A 22283-nucleotide genomic window follows, 5' to 3' on the forward strand; every position below is an offset into this window, starting at 1 on the left:
ATGAGGAACGTGAAAAGGACAAATATTTGTTTTTTTAGAGATGTTGTTGTGTATGTAGTACTTCCTTTACTTCACACAACTCCCCACAATTTCCTGTAAAGTAAACGATAGCCAATTGCAATAAGCAATCAAACACGAAATGAAGAAAAAATACATTAGCCAGGTAACTATCATTTACCAAATATTGGAGCTGCTATTTTACAGTTTACTTTGTATCTCAAAGACATAATTCATACAAGTCCAGCACTTACTGCAGGCTTTCAAGCGACGAGTAAAGCCGGCCTGTAGAGGGTGGCAATTTTGAGGAAGTTCTATTCTCGCAGCACGAAGAAGAGCAGAATGCATGTATGCATCCATGGATTTAAGGTTGCACTTAATGTGCTCTGAAGTTGGATTTCTACAATCCATTCGCCTTCGGATAGTGGACTGGCTTGTGCACGACCAGATGGACCGCCACTTGTCAATTTTAGGTAACACGCCAATTAAATGGGACGCTGTCGCTGAAATGGGGCAGTTATTATTGAAGCTCACTGCGGTAATTACATAGCCAGGGGAAAACACTCTTGCATATGTTTTTTTTTTTTTTTTTTTACAAAATTGTCATTTTATAAGCTAATTTCTAAATAATACCCTCACAACCGTGCATATTAGTTTACGTTGTCTCTCGTAGACATCGCTGCCGCAAACGAACGTGAGTGTCGTAAAGGTTTGGCGTTACCGAGCAACCAAAAAAACAGTTCTAGTTTCCGACAGTGAAATCGAGATTAAAATAATAATAAAAAAAAAGAAATCGAGATTAAAAAATTTGCACGGAGCCCTGAGTATGCAAATTATTCGTCACTTGGTTTAGAAAAGTATTCACCGCATTTTCCTAACACTAACAGTTGACAAAAGCTACAAAAATTAACTTCTTATTCATTGAAAAGAGGAAAATGAGAAATGGGTGAAAATGGTTTAAGACATAATATTTTAAAAAGACGAAATTCCTGTGACTTCTTCACTTTTTAGTTTAAAAAAAAAGCAAAAATGTAAACGTAATCTATTTTTCACTTTGTCATTATGTGAAATATACGGGATAAAATGTATCGAATCAATTTTGGTGTGCAAAGCCGCAATAAAAAAATGTGACACCTACAAGTCCCTAATGAGGTAGCGCCATCCAAAATGATGGATGGATTCATCCTATATTGTTTATCCTTGAGCTTATTGCATTTCATACTGTACGTTTAGTTCCATGAAACGAGGAAAAAATATTAGAAACAGTCCTAAGAATGCTAGTAAACTTGCACAAAGTATTCAATGTCATATGTTCATGTCACAGGTCCACCATAGCACAGCAATTTCCACCCGATGACATCCGTTCAGTCTTCGCCGCTGCCACGAACGGAGCTCCTCATCTACTGGCTGTTATCCATAGGCTCCCATTTGTATTCTTTTTATGAACTTCACAGGTTCTCAAAAGGTGGGAGGATCATTGTAATCGCCTTAGCTTGTAGGCAAAACTTGAGAAACCATTTTTCTGGCTTTTGTGTTTCAGAGCATGAAGCGAAATTGGGTAGAGAATTCCAACTGGAAAGAGGTCTCTTGAAGGGGTTTATGAAGGTATATTTTGAAAATGTTGACTTTTGCCACCTTGAAAGTGCTTTAACTTGTTTGTGGTTAAAATTAGCGATATTGTAGAGAAATTTTGACAGTGAAATTCTTCCTCTGGTGAATATAGTAAGTATAAAAAGTATGCACATCCCTGTGAAAAAAAAAAAAGAAGTTTATTCATTTCTATCCACTGTGGTGGACTTTATGTTTTTGGTTTTTGGACTTAGTGGATCCCCCCTATGAATTCCTAGTGTGCTCAGTCACAAAATGGAAACAACAGTGGACACAAATCAATAGTCTGTTTCTCAGGGAGGCATAAAAAAGTTAGGACAAGATAAATATCAATAACCTTCATCCACAATAGCCTTGTATAAAATAGTATGAAATGAATCACATTTTCTACCATAGTCAGATGTATTAACTCATTCACGGCCATTGATGGAGATGGATGTCATTGTTTCATTTGTAGTGATTTGGCTCATTCATTACCATTGATGGGTATTATTCCAAAATCCATTTAACTGGACTTTTAGTAAAGTTATTATCCACCTTGATGTAATAACATGGCTCCTCCTGGCTTGTATTTTCACACTCCCGACTATCTTTCCAATGTGATTTAAAAACGTGTGATTGTATATTTTTCTTGCGTTTTGGTCAGGATGTGTCAGACTTTGAATGGACCTTCTGGACTGAGTGGGCTAAGAAGTCCTTGCTCTGGACTCTGATTGGGCATGCTGTCATCTCTAGATTGTGCAACATCTTTTACCCACAGGTTGGAATAAAGCCACATGACACAAAACCTACATGGAAAAAATTGACCTATTTCGGCCATGCTTTTTACATCAAGTAAATAAACATTGCGCTTCTCCTGGTGTGGTTTTAAATGATCGTCTTTTTTTTTTTTTTCTAACCTTGCGTCAACAGTTTCGGGCTGCGGTGCTAACAGTCTACGGCCTCTCTGCAGCCTGCGCTTTGTTGGGGATCCGAGGTGTGGCCGTGTTACTCCTCCATGTGGCTTTGTCTTTTTCTGTGGCACGGCTCCGAAGACCCGCTCTGTCTTGGACATGCAACCTTCTGCTTCTCTGCACGCTTCATGTACGACCACTGCAGGACATCCAGGTGGGGCTCCTAAATGCAAAAAAACGCAAGTTGTGGTATTGAAATAATGCAGGTATGGTGGTTTAATTACATACTTTATCCTCCTGAGATATTCATTCGTCCAACTGTTTTGTCCATTTTGAATTGGCTGGGTCTCACATGGATATTTATAAATAGCACCCAATGTAAATGCTGATTATGGGGCCAAGTGGAAATGGTCTTTTCTACCAGTTCAGGGTGTCCCCCGCCTACTGCCCGAAGCCAGCTGAGATAGGCGCCAGCAAGCCTGCGATCCTTGTGAGGATAAGCGGCTCTAGAAAATGGATGGATGGATACTAAGATTAGAGAAAAAAAATGTTGAGACTGGCCCTTTAAGAAAAGTTGCATTATGGGGTCGCGACTAAGCGGCTCTAGAAAACGAATGGTTTGGTACTATACATTTGACAATAATTCTCTATAATACATAACGTATCAATAATTACTGATATTGTATGGTGTTGTTATTATATGTTTAAATTCTGGTTTACCTGCACAAAACCTTTGTCACTAATGATAAGGTGCATCTATATAAAACCTAACAAAATAAAGAAATACAAAGCTTTGTAAAGGAGTCACTAAAGCCCAGTTTGACAATAAGTTGCTTCATGTTCTCATTCATTTGCTCTTAATTTAAAAATGTTCCCTTCTTGTCATTACAATTACTTCTGATATTGTATGGTGTACTCAAAAGGTTGGAGTCACTTGATGGAAAGAATTACGTGCAAAAAAAAAAACATTAGAAATGGTTTAGAGCAGTGTTTCCCAACCATTTTTTCAATGACATTTCCCCTGTAAAATATTTTTTTCAGATAATTACAGTACTTCCGAACCAGGGCAAAACATTTTTGCATTAAAAAAAAAAGAGTGCTATGCCATCTGTGTCTTGATTTATGGAACTACATTTTATCACAAAGCATACATTTTATTCAGAAACGCCAGAAGAAAGATTGTTTTTAAAATCACCGATTTAATTTCTGGTCTACCTGCTCAAAACCTCGGTCACTAATGACAATATGCATCTATATAAAACCTAACAAAATAAAGGCATACAAAGCTTTGTAAAGGAGTCACTATAGCCCAGTTTGACAATAAGTTGCTTCATGTTCTCATTCATTTGCTCTTAATTTAAAACATTTCTGTTCTTGTCCTTACATTAAAAGGCATTAAATTAGATTTGTGGATACCTGCAGCGGCCTTTTTCTAATATATGCAAGCAGCTTTACTAACTGTGAGTGACAGCGAGGAAAACCTTTGCAAACTTTTGTTAGAATCTATATATCCAGCTTTACAAGCTGTGAGTAACAGTCCAGGCTACCTGTCCAACCTTTTGACTTGAATTTCCTGTAGAGAGGCTGGTACGAGCACGAAGAGGAGTACTACCTGCTGCTCTTCAGCATGGCTCTGGGCACTCTTCGGCTCATCAGTTTCAGTCTGGAACACTGCAGGCGCCCCGCAATCCATGGTGCCGCCATCCTGCAGCTGTGCTGGCTCTTGTCATACACGTTCTACCATCCCTTTTTCTACAACGGACCTGTTGTCACGTTTAATGACTATGTTGAGCAGGTAATGTTGAACTCATTTAGCGGCAGCCATTTTCAGACCCTGTCGTACTATATTGTGAGGTTAAATAAGTACGCACATGAGATTGAAGTCTGGTTTCATTTAAGATGCGGAAATACATCCCTGGCGTTGAATGAGTTCATCATTAAGTTGAAGTCTCGCTTCGCAGATGCAGAAGAGCGCGGAGGGGGACGGCCGAGACAAACCAGGCGCTCGTTACTTGCTGCTTCGTTCGGCACGGATCCTGATGTGGTGGTGCATGGCTGAGTATATGATTCATGTCATGTACATGCACGCCATCCAGTCCAATGAGACCTATCTGGAGATTCTGCCACCGTGGGCCTTAGGTGAGTGCACATGTTTTCATGTGAGCGCAGCCACGGCTCTAAGTTGTTTTCTTTTCATTTTTGACCTTTTTTTTTTTTTTTACTTGTACAAGAACTCAATTCTAGAGTAGTCACAGATACCAACAGCATTCATGCAACGGTGTTCAAACTTTTTCCTTACATAAAAACTGAAATATGTAAGAGCTATTTTCTTTTTTTTGCTTTACTTTAGCTTATTGAACACAGTAAAAGTTAGTCAAGCAAGCCATTGTCTATATACTGTCGTTTTTTTTTTAAACTGCTATGCCAAGAATTGACAGCATTGCGAGCCATTTCCCAATGGATTTTTAGAATATGCTGTGGGCCTCTAAAACGTGAATAGTGTCCACAAGTGGCCCCCAGGCCGTAATTTTTACACGCCTACTACTTTTGATACGCAACATTTCCCCCTTATAGAAACAATGAAAGAGAATTTTGAAGAAAGACCCAAGTACCTAATCCAAAATAGCGTTTCACTTATAATGTCATGAAATAATGGCCATTGTGTATTCTTTGAAGTTGGAACTTCTTGTTTGTGATCATAAAACCGCTCCAAGATAGCGGGCAAAACTAGTATCTGCCTTTTTATTGGTACATCCCAAGTCTCCTGTGTCCATCAATTGTTTTTCCTATTTGAGTTGACAAGTTCTCGCAGTCAGTTTATGTTATCGTATCAAATGTATTACCGTTGATTCCTTTGTTGGGGCAGGTGGTCTGGCTCTGGCCTTGGTGCAGTTCTTCTTCATCAAATATCTGGTCCTGTTTGGACTTCCTTGCATGTTGGCCACATTGGATCAACTGGTCCCTCCTGGTTTGCCTCGCTGCGTCAGCATCATGTACAGCTTCACTGGCATGTGGCGGTAAGTCACATCCACTCAGCGTCCCCCGCATTCCTTGTCCGCCACACGCGCAAAATATCCTTGAAGAGAAAGGCTTGCATTTAATGTCAAGTGCTTTTTAAAGTGCGTCTGCGCTTTGGCAATCACGGCCCACGTGCTGAATTGTCTCACCCGCCATTACTCGTAATCACCACAACGGGTCACCTCCGCATGACATCTGCATCTCAAGGACTTTGCTTAGATTTTTTTTTTTTAAGAGCTAAAGGGTTAGAGGTTAATGTAGCAAAACACACACATATAGCAATCAAGTCCCGCAATAATTTCGACAGAAGATATTATATAACAGAGAAGTGGCCATTTACGAGCCACCTTAGGAGCCTCGGCGTGATGATACTGACTTTATACTGTGGGGGGCGCTGTTGATCAAGGTGTCGAAGGTATCGAAGCTGTATTCTCGACGGAAGGGAATTGTGAGATTAAAATTTCCATGCAGCAGTGGTTTATGGATCACGATCTCGATGGGTGAAAGCTAAATACTAGCAAAATTAAACTCTCAATTGTATTACAATTTGGGGTTCAATCCCCTCCAAGCTGAGTTCTAACCATATGTGATTTTGTTTTTACATTGATTTTTTTTTTCTGGAGGGCCACCCTGCACTACACATGCTTTAAGTCAAGCACACATCCAATGATAAGCAATGAATTTGTGCCTTTTTTTAATACATTTTTATCAGGCAAGTACCGCTTAACCAGGGCAAAGATTTTTGGGTTGAAACGGGGCGTTGTTTTTGATTTAATAAAATTTGGTACTACATTTTCAGTGTCATCTTGATGCATATTTTATCCAGCAATCCCAGAAGATAGTGTGACATCATTTGTCTTAAGACTTTTCGGAATGCGGATAGAATCCTCCCTTTGTGCCGCCAGCCAGATGTCATCCAAGAAAATGTTGATTAATGTGTCGATTCAATTCCCAAGAGGTGTCAAAATCCAGTCCTCGAGGGCCGGCATCCTGCATGTTTTCCGTTTTTTTTTCCCCAACACACCTTATTCAAATGATGAGCTCATTAGCAAGAATTGCAGGGGCTTCAAAATGATCCCAATCATTTGAATCAGGTGTTTTTGAGGGAAAATGTAGGATACCGGCCCTCAAGGACTGGAGTTGGACAACTGTGATATAATGTATCGAGTTACAACAAGGGAAGCAGAGTCGAGTGTAAGCGCCGGGCTGTCCGTTTTAAATGCAAGACATTTGAAGACACAGCCGGCCGTAACGCTGACATGGACGTCTGCCTTTGTGCGTATCCCTCTATAGACAAGTCGGCCAAATATTGCTGACCTGTGACGCACACGAGTCCCGCTTGCGCTGAGCTAGCCCATGTTGGTAACATTGATGGAATGCATAAAACTGTCGGCTGACGTCATGGACAAAACTGGCGTTTTATGGTCGCACCAACTTTGGAATACATGCTTCTTCTAATCGTCTTAGTGATGAAAAATAAAGCGTCGGGGAAGGGGTCCGGGATACAAAGAGCACACTCCTCAACATGCCTGCGTTTATTTAGAATCCCGCATAATGAAGCCGGTGGAGCTCAGGTGTTCCTGGCTCATGGTATTATCATGTAAATGTGTGAATCCAATTAACGTTCTCCCCCCCTCTCACTCTATCTCACCACTCTTATAGGCATTTTGACAAGGGTCTGTATCGATGGCTCCTCAGGTAAGAGACCCTCCATCTGATGTGCGCACTTTGAGTCTCTGTTTGTTCTATTTATGGAGCTATTCATTTATCCACACAAACATCTGTCTACATGTCTGTTTAACCCAGTGCCCCCCCCCCACGGAATAGAGAAAACCTTTGGCGCCCCTAACCCCCACCATTACTTAAAATAAGGATATAAGGAGACCTAGAACTGTATTCTTTTCAACATTAACAGAAGAAAAAAGCAAAATCAACTTACAAAAAATGTTGATTATGTTTTTACAGCCTTTATACAGGTTACAAGTTAGTCAAAAAACACATCTAAGTGCCTAAGGGGGAAAAAAAAAATATATATATATATATATATATATATATATATATATATATATATATATATATATATATATATATATATATATATATATATATATATATAATTTTATTGCAATTACTGGTAAGCTTCACATGGCAAAAAAGAAACCTTTAAAATTTGCTCTTAATTTGGAAAGAAAATGCACTGTTTCTGTCATGGCATTAAAAAGCATTAAATATGAGTTGATGATAACCGTTGAAAACCTGTTACGCTCTAAAGTGCCTTCATGTACCCCTTAGGGTACTAGTTCCCCCATTTGAGAACCACTTTTCCAGTCCCGGTCAAAAATTTGGAAACACCTGGATCCTGGGTTATTCAGGATCCTTCCTGAGAAATGTCCTGACTTGTAATACTTAAATCTGACATTAGAACAAGTCAAATGTTTGCAAATCTTGAAATTGAAACACATTAGGAGGTAGAAAAATGCAAGCAATTAACAGCTGTAAACTGAAAGTCATTTCAGTCATAAAGCATCATCCACATCACAAAGCAATTACAAAGTAAGAAAATACCAAAATATACAAGCTGTCATTTTGGGCAAATGGTACCAAACATATTTTGGCTTAAAATAACATCTGAACAGGAGTATCCCGATATTGATATAGGCGAGACATCAGCCCTGCACCCAAGAGTATCGGATTATATTGGTTTGCATCTAAAATATCTAATATTAGAACACACAGAAGTAGGGCATATCAAATGGATTAAATCATCAATTAAAAAATGGACAATTTGAACATTTCCGTAATACGCTATAAAGTGGTATGAAAAAGTATCTGATCTTTTGGGGGAGGAATAAGTAACTGAGCCATCACATTTAATATTTTGTGGCCCCCCTCTTTGGCAGCAATAACTTCAACCAGATGCTTCCTGTAGCTGCAGATCAATCTGGCACATCGATCAGGACTAATCTTGGCCCATTCTTCTTTACAAAACTGCTATAGTTCAGTCAGATTGCTGGTATGTCTGGCGTGAATCGCTGTCTCGAGGTCATGCCACAGCATCTCAATGGGGTTCAAGTCTGAACTTTGACTTGGCCGCTCCAGAACGTGTATTTTGTTCTTCTGAAACCATTCTGAAGTTGATTTACTTGTGTGTTTTGGATCATTGTCTTGTTCCAGCATCCATCCTCTTTTTAGCTTCAACTGTCCCGACAGACGGCCTCAGGTTTTCCTGCAAAACATCCCGATCAACTTTTGAAATCATTCTTCCAGCAATGATTGCAAGCAGCCCCACACCATGATGCACCCTCCACCATGCTTCATGGTGGGGATGAAGTGCTGATGTTGGTGAGCTGTTCCATTTTTCCTCCACACATGACGTTGTGTGTTCCTCCCAAACAATCAGTCCACAAAATATTTTGCCAAAACTTCTGAGCAGTGTCCAAGCAAACAATAAACCAGCAACAATTTTTTTTTAGACAGCAGTTCTTCCTCCGGCAGTCCTCCCATGAACACCATTCTTGGCCAATAGTTTACATATAGTTGATGCTGATATATTGGTGATATATTGGTGATATATTGATGTTGATGCTGAGATATTGGACTGTGCCAATGATTTCTATAAGTCTTTAGCAGACACTCTAGGGTTCTTTTTGGACTCTCACTGAACACTTGGCGTCATCTTTGGTGGACGGCCACTCCTTGGGAGAGAAGCGACAGTGCCACTCTTCATTTGTAGACAACTTCTCTGACTGTTAATTGAGGAACATCCAGACTTTTAGAGATGGTTTTGCATCCTCTGCCGGCTTTATACAAACCAACAATTCTCGATCGCAGGTCTTCAGACAGCTTCTTTGAGTGAACCATGGTGCACATCAGACAAAAATTGCTCTTTAAGTATCTTTAGGCAGAGGGTTCAGTTACTTATTCCTCCCCCTTCTGTCATTGTTTGCATGCTATCCTCATTAAAGATGAAAACCTTTAAATGTTTGGGTGATTTTAGTTAAAGCAGACACCGTTGTTTCATCTGTGTGATTTTAACAAAGATCCGATCACATTTGATGGCGATTTCATTCAGAAATGTGAGGAATTCCAAAAGGTTCCGATACTTTCACCACTGTAGATGCCACTAAGTGACAGTCTTTCACTGCAAACTCATTTCTGTTTCCTCCTTCAATTTGGCAAGGGAGTAGTTTTGCTGTTAGTTTGTTTTGTCCATCAATCTGGCTGCATCATTTAATCCCCATTTAAGCACATGTTCATTCTGGCAGCCTATTGAGCTCATCAACATTTTACAGTTTTCAAACCTTGCAAAAAAGGGGCGGGGGCGGGGGGGGCACCCCCAATTTGCAGCTGCCTCGATCATAAACAGACAAGGATGCTGCATTTGCATGGAAGCTTTCTCATGATTATGAGCTTGCATGTTGGCCATGTCAGTGAATAATAGCAAGTGCGAGTCTGTTGTGTTTCTACCTCGCCAAAGCCTGGAGAAATGCCTCCTTTGTTGAATATGTGCATATGGAGCAGCCGCCGCCGTTTGCCGGCTTATGCCTCGGACGCCTTGCATTTTTATTATTAGTTTGCCTGCCTCCGAATGACGCAAAGCCCACTAAACGTGGCGGGAGTTTGCGATCCGCTTGGTGGAAGAACATCGCTCCGTGAAGGCGTGGGTGCCGCTGTGCCGCGCTTGTCTGAGAGCCCGCTCCCTTGTCTATTTTTTTATTTTTTATTCAGTGAGGATGCTACTAATCAGTACTAATTAGTGGCGGCTTTGTTTTGACACGTGTTTATATTCAGAAGATTAACAGAAATGCCTATTGATACTCTTTTTTTTTTTTTTGTGTTATATTTAAAATGACTAATGTGCAAAGACTAAGCGGTCCAGTAAATATTTTGAGCCGTACTTCATATTGAATATTTAAGGCAGTCGCTAAACAAATAGTTCCATCACCTGTTGATGATTGTTGCACTTTTATGCTCAGTATATGACTCAAATGTGTAACAAATTCATCACTCGAAATGCTGTTGTAGATTGAGAATTTTGTAGAATGTTGATGCTTAATTCATATTCCACAAACGCAATATTTGTCAAAATGCCGTTTAGACCATAGAAATCAAAGTGGCGCTATTATACAGATCACTTTTGTCAAAGTAGGCTTACTCAAATGTGATTTTTTTTTTTTTTTTTTAGCCATCAAAAATTGCTACTCTGATTTTGACATCATTTCATAAAACAAATAGGAAGATATTTGTCCAAGATCCAACAATTTTCTCTTGGGTAAATAGTCTTAAATCCAAGCTAAAAAAAATAAAATAAAATTGTAATTAAGTGAAAATGTTTTACTTCTGTATTCAGTATTGTTCCTTAACAAACCAAAAATATTTTTTGTCCAAATATCAGATTAATCGATGCAATTTTCAGTAGACTTTCTGAATACCAAAATATTTTGATAACTGGAGGCCTAACGAGAACCCATCATAAGGAAATTGTTCTAGTTTGTGTCCTTTAGTTTTATTTTCTTCAGTTTTGTTCAGTATGAAGCCTGGTCGATTAAACATTTGAAGTGGCTTTAAATTATTTGGGATGTAAATCGCAAATGAACGAGTCCATTTCAGCCTGCGTCCGTTGAAAACCGACCCCTCTCCCCCCTTACGCTTAATGGCACCAGTCGCAATTATCTCACCGCAGATGCAAAACCGATAAGCGCCACGCGTTCGCCCCTCGTCCAAAGTGCTTTTAAACAGGCTATAATGCAGTAGCGCGATTGCGCCCAAACTGTCCGAGGAGGACGGCGTAGGTGTGAAACCATGACTCACTGATACCCGTCTCCCCGGGCTGCTAAGTGGCTCCTTCTTTGTCATTCCATTACCTGCAGCAGGTACGGCTATTGAGCCAGCTTGAGGGTCCTCCACAGTTGCTTAATTCGTTTTTGCAGCTGAAGTGCATATGAGAAGGAGTGTTTGAGCCCCAAATCCACATCTTAGATCAACCAGTCGGGTATTTAGACTCTCATTTACTTATAGCGAGTGAAAAAAATCCATACTACACGTGTCAACCATCTGCTTAAAGTGGTCGCATTCCACGTAGTAAAGGTAGCGTCCATCTGCTTGGACGCCTGCTGCCAAGCGGCCAAGCTGGCTGCGCTTTTCAAAAGCCCCCCCCCCCCCCCCCCCCTCCCAAAAACCTGGCTCATCTTTCCGGAACTTTTGATTAACCGCGGGGTGGCTGAAATAATGAGTGCAGCTCAGCAGCAGCAGAAAGGCAGAGAGCCCCTTTCACGCGCAGTAACAGAAAAGTTTCGGTGAATCCTTCTTTGAGCGTGGTGAAAGGTGATATTGCCAGGGACGGTCACATCTCACTTATCTGTTGAAAGTGAGCGTTTGAATAATATTGCCGTTTGTGAGCAAGGACGGTTCAGTCTCGTGAGGACCTCAGCTAACACGAGATGCTGTTAGCTGCAACATGCACTTGCTGTAAACGGCCAACTGACGTTCGCCTTTTTGCTCGCCCCGTTACGGTAATTGTTAACACAGTGATCCCCCCCCTACTTTGCTGTTAATGGGGGGTGTCAACCCCCCGCGAAGTCTGAAACCCGCGAAATAGGGTATCAGTTCCTAGATTTCTATGTACGCCCCAATATAGCCGCAGTAACCATAAACAATCCTTTTTTTTTGTATTTTTTGCCTATTTTATTTCCTGTCTCCTATTATTAAACATTACATTATCCCTATTAACATTATTGTATATTTATTTGATAACTAATAATTAAAAACTAATAATTGAATAAATAATAATGACTTCGTTTGTTGAGAATTTGTTGGCAGTCTCACAGGGGGCCGCAGTTATATTAGCGGCGCCCGGAAGTCCTTTGTGTTTGCAGTCATATCCCTCCTGCTCTGTGTCTGCCCTTTTAACTGTTGATCCATGTTTCCATTCTTGCGGTAATGTTAAATGAGCACGTAAACTGAATCAGGTTCTCCTTCATCCCCACTTTGTTTCGCGCCGACACAAGTCATTAGCTACATACTGAGAAATGCTAATTAAATGGCGCGCACGTGTGTGTGATTGCCCGTTTTAATCATTCCGTTTTCTTTGGTGTTGCAGATACATCTACGTGCCTCTGGGAGGTTCGCATCACGGATTGGTGCACAAAACGCTATCCACGGCGCTGGCGTTTGGCTTCGTCTGCCTCTGGCACGGTGGCCATGACTACCTCCAGTGTTGGGCCCTGATGAATTGGCTGGGCGTTCTGGTGGAAACGGGCCTGAAGGCTCTCTTTGGCTGCGCGTTCCTTCGCTCCCTTTTTGTAAGTCGCAAACACATCGCACAGTGTGTAGCGAAGATTTCCTCCTACAAATCTTTTGATACAAATACAGCGGGCTCTCGCAAGGCAAATGATACAGAATTTGGTTTCTCCCATACATATTTGGTCCTGGAAACAAATCTGAAGCCTACCAGTGTCATAAGATTGGAAGTACTGGACTGTATAATCCAAATGAATTTGACCAGAGTGATCAAAGACTGGCATTGAATTTTTGGGGGCATTTTCTGTCAAATGAGTAGGAAAAAGCTGCCAACTGGCTCAGATCTGGATTAAATTTAATCCTGCAAACAAACAGATTTATGTGTATTATTTACTTATTTCTGATTAATGTAATCCAGATCAGAGCCAATCGCAATTTAGATCACATTCAGTCTTGATTCTCAAACAAACAAAAGGATTTCAAATTATAAATAGGACACCAGCAAGGAAAAAATATATTTAAATTAGTCCCCTTTTAAAATGAATAAAAAGACACTAATACTGTATGTCAAATACAACTAGAATCAGATCTGGATTCAGCTTTGTCTTTTATTGTGCATATAGATTGGATTTTGCATACAAAGCTGTCTACCAGCAATCCATAATCAGTTTTTATTTTATTATTTTTGCAATATTTGTATTTAAATATATAAATGTGACAAATAAAAATATATAAATAATTTATAATTATTTTTATCAACTTCAAAATCCATGTTAGGTACACTACACTGGATTTTGTGTCAAATCTAGATTCAAATAATAAGTCTAGATCAGGGGTAGGCAAACCTTTTGACACACTTGTTCAGGTGTGTATTCAACTTCGTCGCTGATCCTGCATTCACACTGGATCCTAAAGACAAAATGAAAGTTTTTCAACATTTCAGACAGCATTCCTGTATTTTAACAGCAAACGTGTTAACAAAAAATAAGTAAATAAAAACGTCATGTAGAATCTGGACCAGATCCAGATTAAAAAAGACTTGGATCATGTTTCTGTCCAGAGCAAGTTGTAGAGAAATTGACAAATTGGTAGAGGTTTGTAAAAGGGTTTGTGGGTGTACCACATTTCCCTTTAATTACCTTTTTTCTTCAAAGAAAGGTTGCTTCGAAAAAAGAAAAGGAAAAAAAAATCTCTTCATAACAAGCAAATGCTTTAAGTACACAGATGCCGTCACATCTAATTGCCGTATGCTGTCAAAATGAGTAAAAGTATTTTTTATTTATTTTTTTTTATCACCATCGTCTTCTTTGCTCTCAGGAGAAGCTCGGCCTCCTTAAAGCCCTAATAGGGTCCGACTGTGCTGCCGCGGCGCTCGCTTGAAACACTTTAGTTCCCGCCGCTTGGCGGCGTCCCCGTCACAGCGTTGCGCCGCTTCTCGAGGCGCTGCACTTATTTGTGCGCTGATTTCCCAGGAGCGGCATTCCTCTGCGGCAACGAGGAGGCGCTGCGCGGCGCTGCTCTCCGCCTTCTCCACGGCCATGCTCATTCTCTCTAATCTGCTCTTCCTCGGGGGGATTCACGTCGCCAGGATCTTCTGGAAGCGCGTTTTCCTTCAAGGTAACACCGGTCTTCTATGCCACTGCGCTTCAGTGACGTATCGAAAAAAAACAAAAACAGTAACGTACACACACCACATTATAAGGCCCACCCTCAAAGCATGGCCTATTTTCAGACTGTTTTCATAAACAAGCTGCACCGTATTATAAGGCGCATAGAATAGAAGCTACAGTAGTGGCTGGGTTTGTGTTATACAGCCACTGGATGGAGCTGTGCTAAAGGAAATCTCAACAAAACAATCAGATAAACAATTATTAGTCGACAATCAGATCAAATGAAAAATGTAGCCGATTTGTGGGAAAGTATGATCTGAAAAATGTGAAAAAATACCACTTGATTACATCAAAAGACCGTATAGATCAATGCCGAGTCGAACCAAGAGTTTAAAAGAATATACTGTAATTATGACTCAAATCTTATCTTTTTTTTTAATCAAATTGCGACCAAAAACCTTATTACAGTGGGCCCCCATGTTACGAGATTAATCCGTTCCGCGGTTGTACATATATAGTAAAATTATAGTAAAATTGGCACCCAAATAGTATAGTAAGTGCTACGTATATATATTATACATGTATACAATCAGAAAACGTAATAAATAAAAAATATAGAAAGGATTTTTTTACCTTTTGAATGGCGCTTGTTGTGCCCATATTCCCTAGTAAGGTTAGCTTAGGCTAGGCTAGCTTTGTATTTCTTGATTATCTCCAGCTTCATATAAATCATCTTCTTACTTCTCTCGTTAACATCACTAGCAATCTTGGGACCCAAGGCTAACCCATTCAAGTTTGAATTAAGCAGTAAAACGGACTATAAATACGCTTTTGTAACCACCCACGACAGAACAAAGCTTTACCATTTTGAAACGAGTGAAGCCGACCAACAGCAGACCAGCATTTTCATGAGGGGACGCCGACCAATAACAGACCAGCATTGTAGTGACACGTTGCATGGAGGCAGTTTGACGGGCAACAGAAAATAAGTGCAATTACCTAAAAACGCCTGCAGATAAGAGACAAAACAACACTAATACCACCAACCCCCTCGGGTCATGACAGTTGTTTTTTGTGATTAGTCGATTATTGAAATAAGTGTTAGTTATTAAACAAAGATACATGAATTTTAACAGTATCTTGTGGATTTTAACATGCCAAATTTCTCACTTTAGTTTTTTGCGCCGGTATCGCAACATGACCTTTTTTTTTTTTTTCAGAGAGAGAAGATTTTAAATTGCTCTGGGACAGCTGTGGGTGATTAAAAAGTAATAACACACTCACTCAGTTCCATATCTTGTAAAAAAAAAAAAAAAAGTCTTAAAAGGTTATTAGATTACAAGTATGAATGTTTTTAATGTATTGTGATGGTGCTGCTTTCAGACCCGAGGCAAGACAAAAATCCGCTGGAGAGTTGCGTTAATTTCTCACCTTATTATTAATGTTCTTTTTACAGCGGTATAAATGTATTCAATTCCAGGCATAGCTGCAAATAGGATCTTGTTTTTCTACAGTGGGACCTTTCCCAACAAAGTTAATTCGTTCTGGAAGTAATTCATAATGTGACTTTTTCATGAGCAGAGACACTTTTTACATGTAAATATCCTAATCCGTTCCAAGCCCCCCAAATATGCTCCTATTCCCTTTAACTCTTTCAATGTTATGGAAGAGCATTCTGGTCTTTTAAAATAGTAATAAGAAAATACATACCAAAATTCTCGTCAAGTAGGTTTTTTTTTATGGAGGGTAGTTGACACCCTTGAGTAATGCTTCCCAAATATAAGCCGATTGAGCACTGTAGTGATAACTGTGACCATTGGGTGGCAGTGTTTCCACACTTTAAACACAGCTGTTACCTACATGCAAGTGTAACTAAAGAATGGAAGTCAATCTTTCAATGGCAGCAACCATATTTACAAAGACATAGCACACAATATTCTGCCGGCCTTGAAAGATGAGTGAATATGCGAAATATACTGGCCCTCTAGAGCTTGCCTTTTCCGATAACGCTTGGCACAGAAAGAGTTCATTGAATATTATTTTAAAAAAATGATAAAAATGCATCAAAACCTGTAACAAACGCATATAAGAATTGCATTTGTGCATAATAATCATGGAATTCAAAATATATAATGTAAAGAATAATACAAATCACTCTTAAACCCTTTAATTAATCATATTATTTGTAACATGAATGCAGTCCCTTTGTTTGGCTTCAGATGGTGCTAGTGTGTTGTGATGAATGGAGCGAGAGACCTTGATAGTTGGTTTTTATTTTACATTTCCAGTGAATCCATGGGCGCAATATTCATTATTGGTTTATTTTGAGCATGTAAGTTTGCTTAAGTTTAGTTTGAGGTCATGTGAAGTGCTTCCTACGTGATGTCATTCAGAAACTCGCAAGAGTGCTACCGACGTGCTGAGGACGCTAACGTCAGACACTACAGCCCAAAATATTTTTTCCTTACCGTATTTTCCGCGCTATAAGGCGTATAAGGATTATAAGGTGCACCTTCAATGAATTACCAATTTTGAAATTGTTTTCATATATAAGGCACCGTATATAAGGCGCATAGAATGGAAGCTACAGGAATGTCAACAAAATCAAATCAGTCAGTCACGCTTTTCAACCAGAAATTAATTGAGGTCATGTGAAGTGCTTCCTACGTGATGTCATTCATTTGGATTTATTTTGTAAAATTGCGCTTTCTTTTACAAAAACGTGTCCCTGCATAAATTGCTTCAAAATTGGAGCATATCTTGCATACAACATTTTCAAATGGGGTTTCACAAATATTTTAATTGTAGAAAAGATTTTTTGGGGAATTTAGAGGTAAAAAATGGAAAAATTGACATGTGATAAAGTTATTTCATGTTTTCTTCCGGCAAAAATTAAAACCCGCACCGGATAATAAGGCGCACTGAAAATTCAAGTCTTTTACATGCGCCTTATAATGCGGAAAATACGTTATCATTATTAACAGCAGCGGTAGTAAGCATCCCTATTTTGCCCTTGGGGAGATGTTTTCCATACTTCACCCAGTAATGTTTTGGTGCGTGTGTGACCTTCTTCACGCACACGTAACTGTCATCCGGCTGTAAATAAGTGAAGAGGACGCGAGAAAAAGAAATCGCCGCGCGTTTAAAAATGCCATTTCGGGAGCGTGAATTATTCACGGCTGAGAAGCAGAAACTCAAACTGCGACTCTGTCGGGCAAACGGTTCATTTGGGCGCTAATAATAGAAGCATACAAGAGGCCGCGTGCGTCGTTACACACTGTAGCGCTTCATCAACGGCGGATCAATGCTTTTAAATCAGGCCCGGCCGCAGCGGGACGCACCTCTGACCTCGCGGTCTGCTCAGCTACATCCCATAATAGTCACTTCTAACTAACGCTTTTAATCAGACTTTTGCTGGAATCACGTGGGATCGGAACAGGAAAACATTACAATAGTGACGAGGCCAGGCGACTATCTGAACAAACGCAGTTTTATGAATTATATACACATAGCACTTAACATTTATTAGATCAGTGCCGCCTATCAGATATCATTGTCGCCAAGGGAACTGTATTTTCTTGTTGTTGCTAAGGCGCGACCCGCTTTTTTTTAGAACGTGAGCTCACAGGTGCGGTGTGTGGGCGTGGCTTGCTGCTTGGTCTTTATGGCACCAAATTTTACAAGCTATGGACAAATCATTTGACTAAAAACCTCCATGTTGTACCTCGGTATTGTACACACGGAAGCCAAATATCCTTCTGAAAGGATAAAAATGAACATTAAATCTTGAAAATGTAGAGCTGTGAACTGAAAGCCATTTCAGCTCACTAAGCATCATCCACATCATATACTGTAGCTGTACATGTGCAAATCTTTGGGCAAAAGTTGCCAACTTCTAAGAATCAAAATGAAAAATTTGATTTATCAAGTCTTGAAAACGTGAACCGGAAGTCGTTTCAGTTCATGACTTGTCATGACTGACAAAAACACCAAAATATGCAGAGATGTTATCTTGCCAAGGCCCTACTTCAAACAATGTAAAATCAAGAAATTAAAGTTGTTATGTCTTCAAAATGCACATCTGTAAACTAGAAGTCATTTCAGATCATAAAGCCTCATCCGCATCATAGAGCTAACAGAGAAAACAGCTGCATGTACAAAGGTGCCTATGTCGAGGAACCAAATTGGAACATTTCTAGTTCACTTGAAGATGCACAGCTGTGAAGTGAAAGTCGTTTCAGGTCATAGAGCATCGTCCACATCATCAAACCGACTAACAAAACACTAAGATGGGCAAAAATGTTATTTTCCCAAAAGGGGCTTTCTCTAAACTAAATCAAGAAATTCATGTTATTAGGTTTTAAAATTGCACAGCTGTAAGCTGAAAGTCATTTCAGTTCATAAAGCATTATCCACATCGGATGCTTATCGACAAAACACCAAAAAAGCTGCTATCTTGCCAAAATGGGCCTACTCGAAATAATTACAGTAAAATGAACAAATTCAAGTTATTAAGTCTTGAAAATGCACAGCTATGAACCGAAAGTCATTTCCGCTCCTGATCCATATCATAAAGTTGAAGGAGAAAGCACACACATGTGCAAAGATATTATTTGGGCAAAAGGTGACTACTTTGAAGAAACATATTGCGCAATTCTAGTTATTAACTTAAAAAGGCGCAGCTGTGAGGTGAAAGTCATTCACGTCAGTCAAGCTGACGGAGGAAATAGCAAGATGTGCAAAGCTGTTATCTGGACAAAAGTGCCTACATATAAGATCACATTATAAAACATTCCATTTTATCTTACATTTTAAACACATTTCTTCATAATGTTGATGACTTCAATCTTAAAGTACAATCCAGAACATTTTTAAATACTGTAATGAGAAATGGAAGAGTTTCTAAATTTTTGACTAGTACTGGATACAGATACTATAATAGTATGTACGCTAAACAAAAGCCGGCCATTCGACTGAAATGGAGCGGGTTTTTCCCTTAAATGGCAGTCTTAACCATGACCGTGAACCGGGCTTATGTGCTGCTGTTTTGGTTAGCAACAAAATTAGCAACAAAATTATGAAAATAATAGTATCAACAAACCCACCTGAGTACAGTTAGCAGCTGGCAACAGCGGCGGAGGCCCTTATTTGGCAGACTGTTGAATATGACCGATGTGTTTTTCCTCCGGCCCGGTGGTTACGGTGGAGCTGGCCGCGGCGCCCTTCCGCCGAGTGGCCTGCGTGGCGCAGAGTTAATCAAGCGGCAGAAAGGGGAGAAAAAGAAGCTGCGGCGCAATTACGCAAGCACTTGATTAAAGCCGCAGGAGCAATCAGCAGAGGGGAATTGGATATTTATTGTCTCTGACCCATTGTGTTGCGTCGGCGTGTGGGAACCTGCCAGCCCGACGACCGCAATAATCAGGCATTACTTTTACGCTGCCCGTGAGACAACACCTTTGACGCATGGCCGTTTAAGCCCAAAGCAAAGCGTGGAGAGTCTCCGTCGCTTCTTACTTGGACTTGTAGCAAGAGGGAGGGAGAGAAAAGAGCTCCTTTTAAACCGCAAACATTCGCAAAGTGTCACCAAATGAAATTGGAAATCGGAACAGCATTGTGGCTGCAGGTGCACGTTCCTGGAGGGAAGCCAGGCAGCCAGCTCAGGAGGAACTGCAGACAGCTGCCGTTACCTGCTCGCGCCGCTATAAATAGAACACAAAAACAACATGCGGGCTCATTAGCCGCATTGATATTCAAATGCCAAAAGATTTCAAGGATTCTTACGCTTCTTTCCGTACCAGGTTGGTCCACCGTGGCGCCGCCCATGCTGGCCTTCCTCTACTGCTTCGCCCAGGTGGGAATGGACTGGACTCTTACCCATCGTGAGTCACCTTGACTTTGCAACGCGGCAAAAAAAAATAAAAATGGTCGGCGCCAGAACCGAGCCCGGAACCTGGCCCGCCGCCATGGAACCTGACTGAAATGAAGCGGGAAGCACTCACTCACAAATTGGGATGCTATTTCTTTAGGTAGGAGAAATGAGCATAATGATTATATATATCAAGAACTTTTGATGATGCATATCTGTGAACTGACTCATTCTAATTCATAAATCATTATCCACATCATAAAGCTGACTGGGAAAATATCAGCAAAACTCAGCATTTTCGGGGGAAAAGGTCCCACCACAATAAGATGTCACGAAAGCCAGGCAAATCATTTTTGAAAATGCATGTCTCTGAACTGAACATTATTTCAAACCGTAACTCATCAGCCACATCATAAAGCTGACTGAGAAAATACCAAGATGTGAAAAGCTGTTATCTGGGCAAAAATCAAAATTTCATGTTTTGTGCACTGGTGCTGTATATAACATTTTGTTATATTTTTTTCTTTTAATTGAAATTAAACATAGCGACCTTTAAGATACAGCTAAATTTAGTCTGGGTTGTTGGCGAAAGCTGCGGAGAGTCTTTACTGTCTTTAGTGGGGGTTTACTCCAAATAAACGCGGAGAAAAGCCGCTACTCTTCATGAGCATGGTTATTGCCCCTCCGCACATAATTTGGCTAAGGCTAATATCACGAGATGTATTAGTGAAAAGCATGAGCCGGGCGGCTGCCGGGCACTTTTTAATGGACGACATTTATACTCTGGAATGCAGGCACTAATTGCTTTTGGGAGGCTAACAAAAATGTACGGGCAAAATCATGAAAATGTTCTACCTCGCTGGTGGGATGATGTGGATGTCTCACACAAACTGCTTTTGTCAGATTTTGGGTCTCGTCTCATTTTTGCAGTGGAACGTCTGATGTGGCAAAATAGACAGCACGTCCCTTTATGTACAAAAATTAAAAGTAATTGCTGTGTATTTTTATATTCACAAAATTGAAGATTTATTACGTCCTAATTAAAGTATTTTGATTTATGAAGACTTTTGCATCATGGAATTCCAGGCTAAGCCAATCAAAGGCTTGCAAATGTCATAGGTTGGCCCCAAGCGCCACCCGGTGGTTTCGGGGTGTCAGCACAAAACTTTCTATTGCACCCCCTTCGAGAATTGCTGGTGAAAGGATGAATGCCAAAATCGAGGGAAATGAATAACAAAACATCAGGTTTTCAAAATGTCTAAAATTGCCAAGATTTCCAATTTTGAATGGCAGTAAATGAGCCTGACATGGGCTAAATTTGACACATAGAGGGTATAGCTCTCGACCTCCCGTTTGTAAGTATTTAGAAGGGAAGGCAGTGTGGCATATCGAAAGTTGTCAGGTTTTGACAATCTATGCAATATTTTAGTCCCCTACATTTTCTTCTGCTTTTCACACATCAAAAAACCCAAATTAAAATTTCCCCCAGGAGTTAACACCAGTTAGGGAGTAGATCTGAAAAAATATTTCACAAGAGGTACATAACTGAAGAACGGTTGAACGCGTGAGCATCACGAGGCTTCGCGATGAGAAAGTTGTTACGAATGCCTTTTTGCTGTTGTTTTTTTTTTTTTTTTTACCGTCTCTGTACTCCAACCTGACAGGGTAACAAAATGAAAGTTAAGTGCTGTCAGTAGCTGGTTAAGGAAAGAGCTTTGTTGTAATCCAAAGGGACGAGCGGTTCCTTTAAGTTTCCATTAGTTGATGCGCGCCGTCGGGGATGATGGCGTCTGCGACGCTGAGCCGGGATCAGTGTCCAATCCTCTTAAAAGGAGCAGCAAAGTGTGAGCTTTATCTCCGCTAAGGAGATGGTCGGGAGAATGAAAAGCTGCTGAGTTACGCTTTGGCGTCACGTTCAAGTCTGCGGCCGTCACGCAAACACACACACACACACATATATATATATATATGTGTGTGTGTGTGTGTGTGTGTGTGTGTGTGTATTTATGAAGTAGTAGTAAGTATTATTTAGGTAATTAGGCACCCAGGTAA

The 22283-nt window shown here is 40.2% G+C and overlaps 1 protein-coding gene across 2 annotated transcripts; it reads left to right on the forward strand.

The window, feature by feature from the left end:
• The first annotated feature begins 332 nt into the window (after positions 1 to 332).
• hhat (hedgehog acyltransferase) lies at positions 333 to 21258 on the forward strand. Of its 2 annotated transcripts, XM_088421262.1 has the most exons (12): positions 333 to 470; positions 1322 to 1462; positions 1538 to 1602; positions 2252 to 2365; positions 2518 to 2712; positions 4078 to 4293; positions 4460 to 4637; positions 5365 to 5515; positions 7179 to 7214; positions 12616 to 12817; positions 14228 to 14372; positions 20164 to 21258. In XM_088421262.1, exons 2-12 carry the CDS (start codon positions 1351 to 1353, stop codon positions 20256 to 20258), a joined length of 1509 nt encoding a protein of 502 aa, XP_088277388.1. In that variant the 5' UTR covers positions 333 to 470; positions 1322 to 1350; the 3' UTR covers positions 20259 to 21258. The 2 variants fall into 2 exon arrangements, with proteins under 2 accessions (XP_088277388.1, XP_088277389.1); XM_088421263.1 differs by lacking the exon at positions 7179 to 7214.
• Positions 21259 to 22283: the final 1025 nt, after the last annotated feature.

This window comes from Hippichthys cyanospilos, chromosome 8 (assembly GCF_059441005.1).
Source record: "Hippichthys cyanospilos isolate Australia breed blue-spotted pipefish chromosome 8, RoL_Hcya_1.0, whole genome shotgun sequence".
NCBI lineage: Eukaryota > Metazoa > Chordata > Actinopteri > Syngnathiformes > Syngnathidae > Hippichthys > Hippichthys cyanospilos.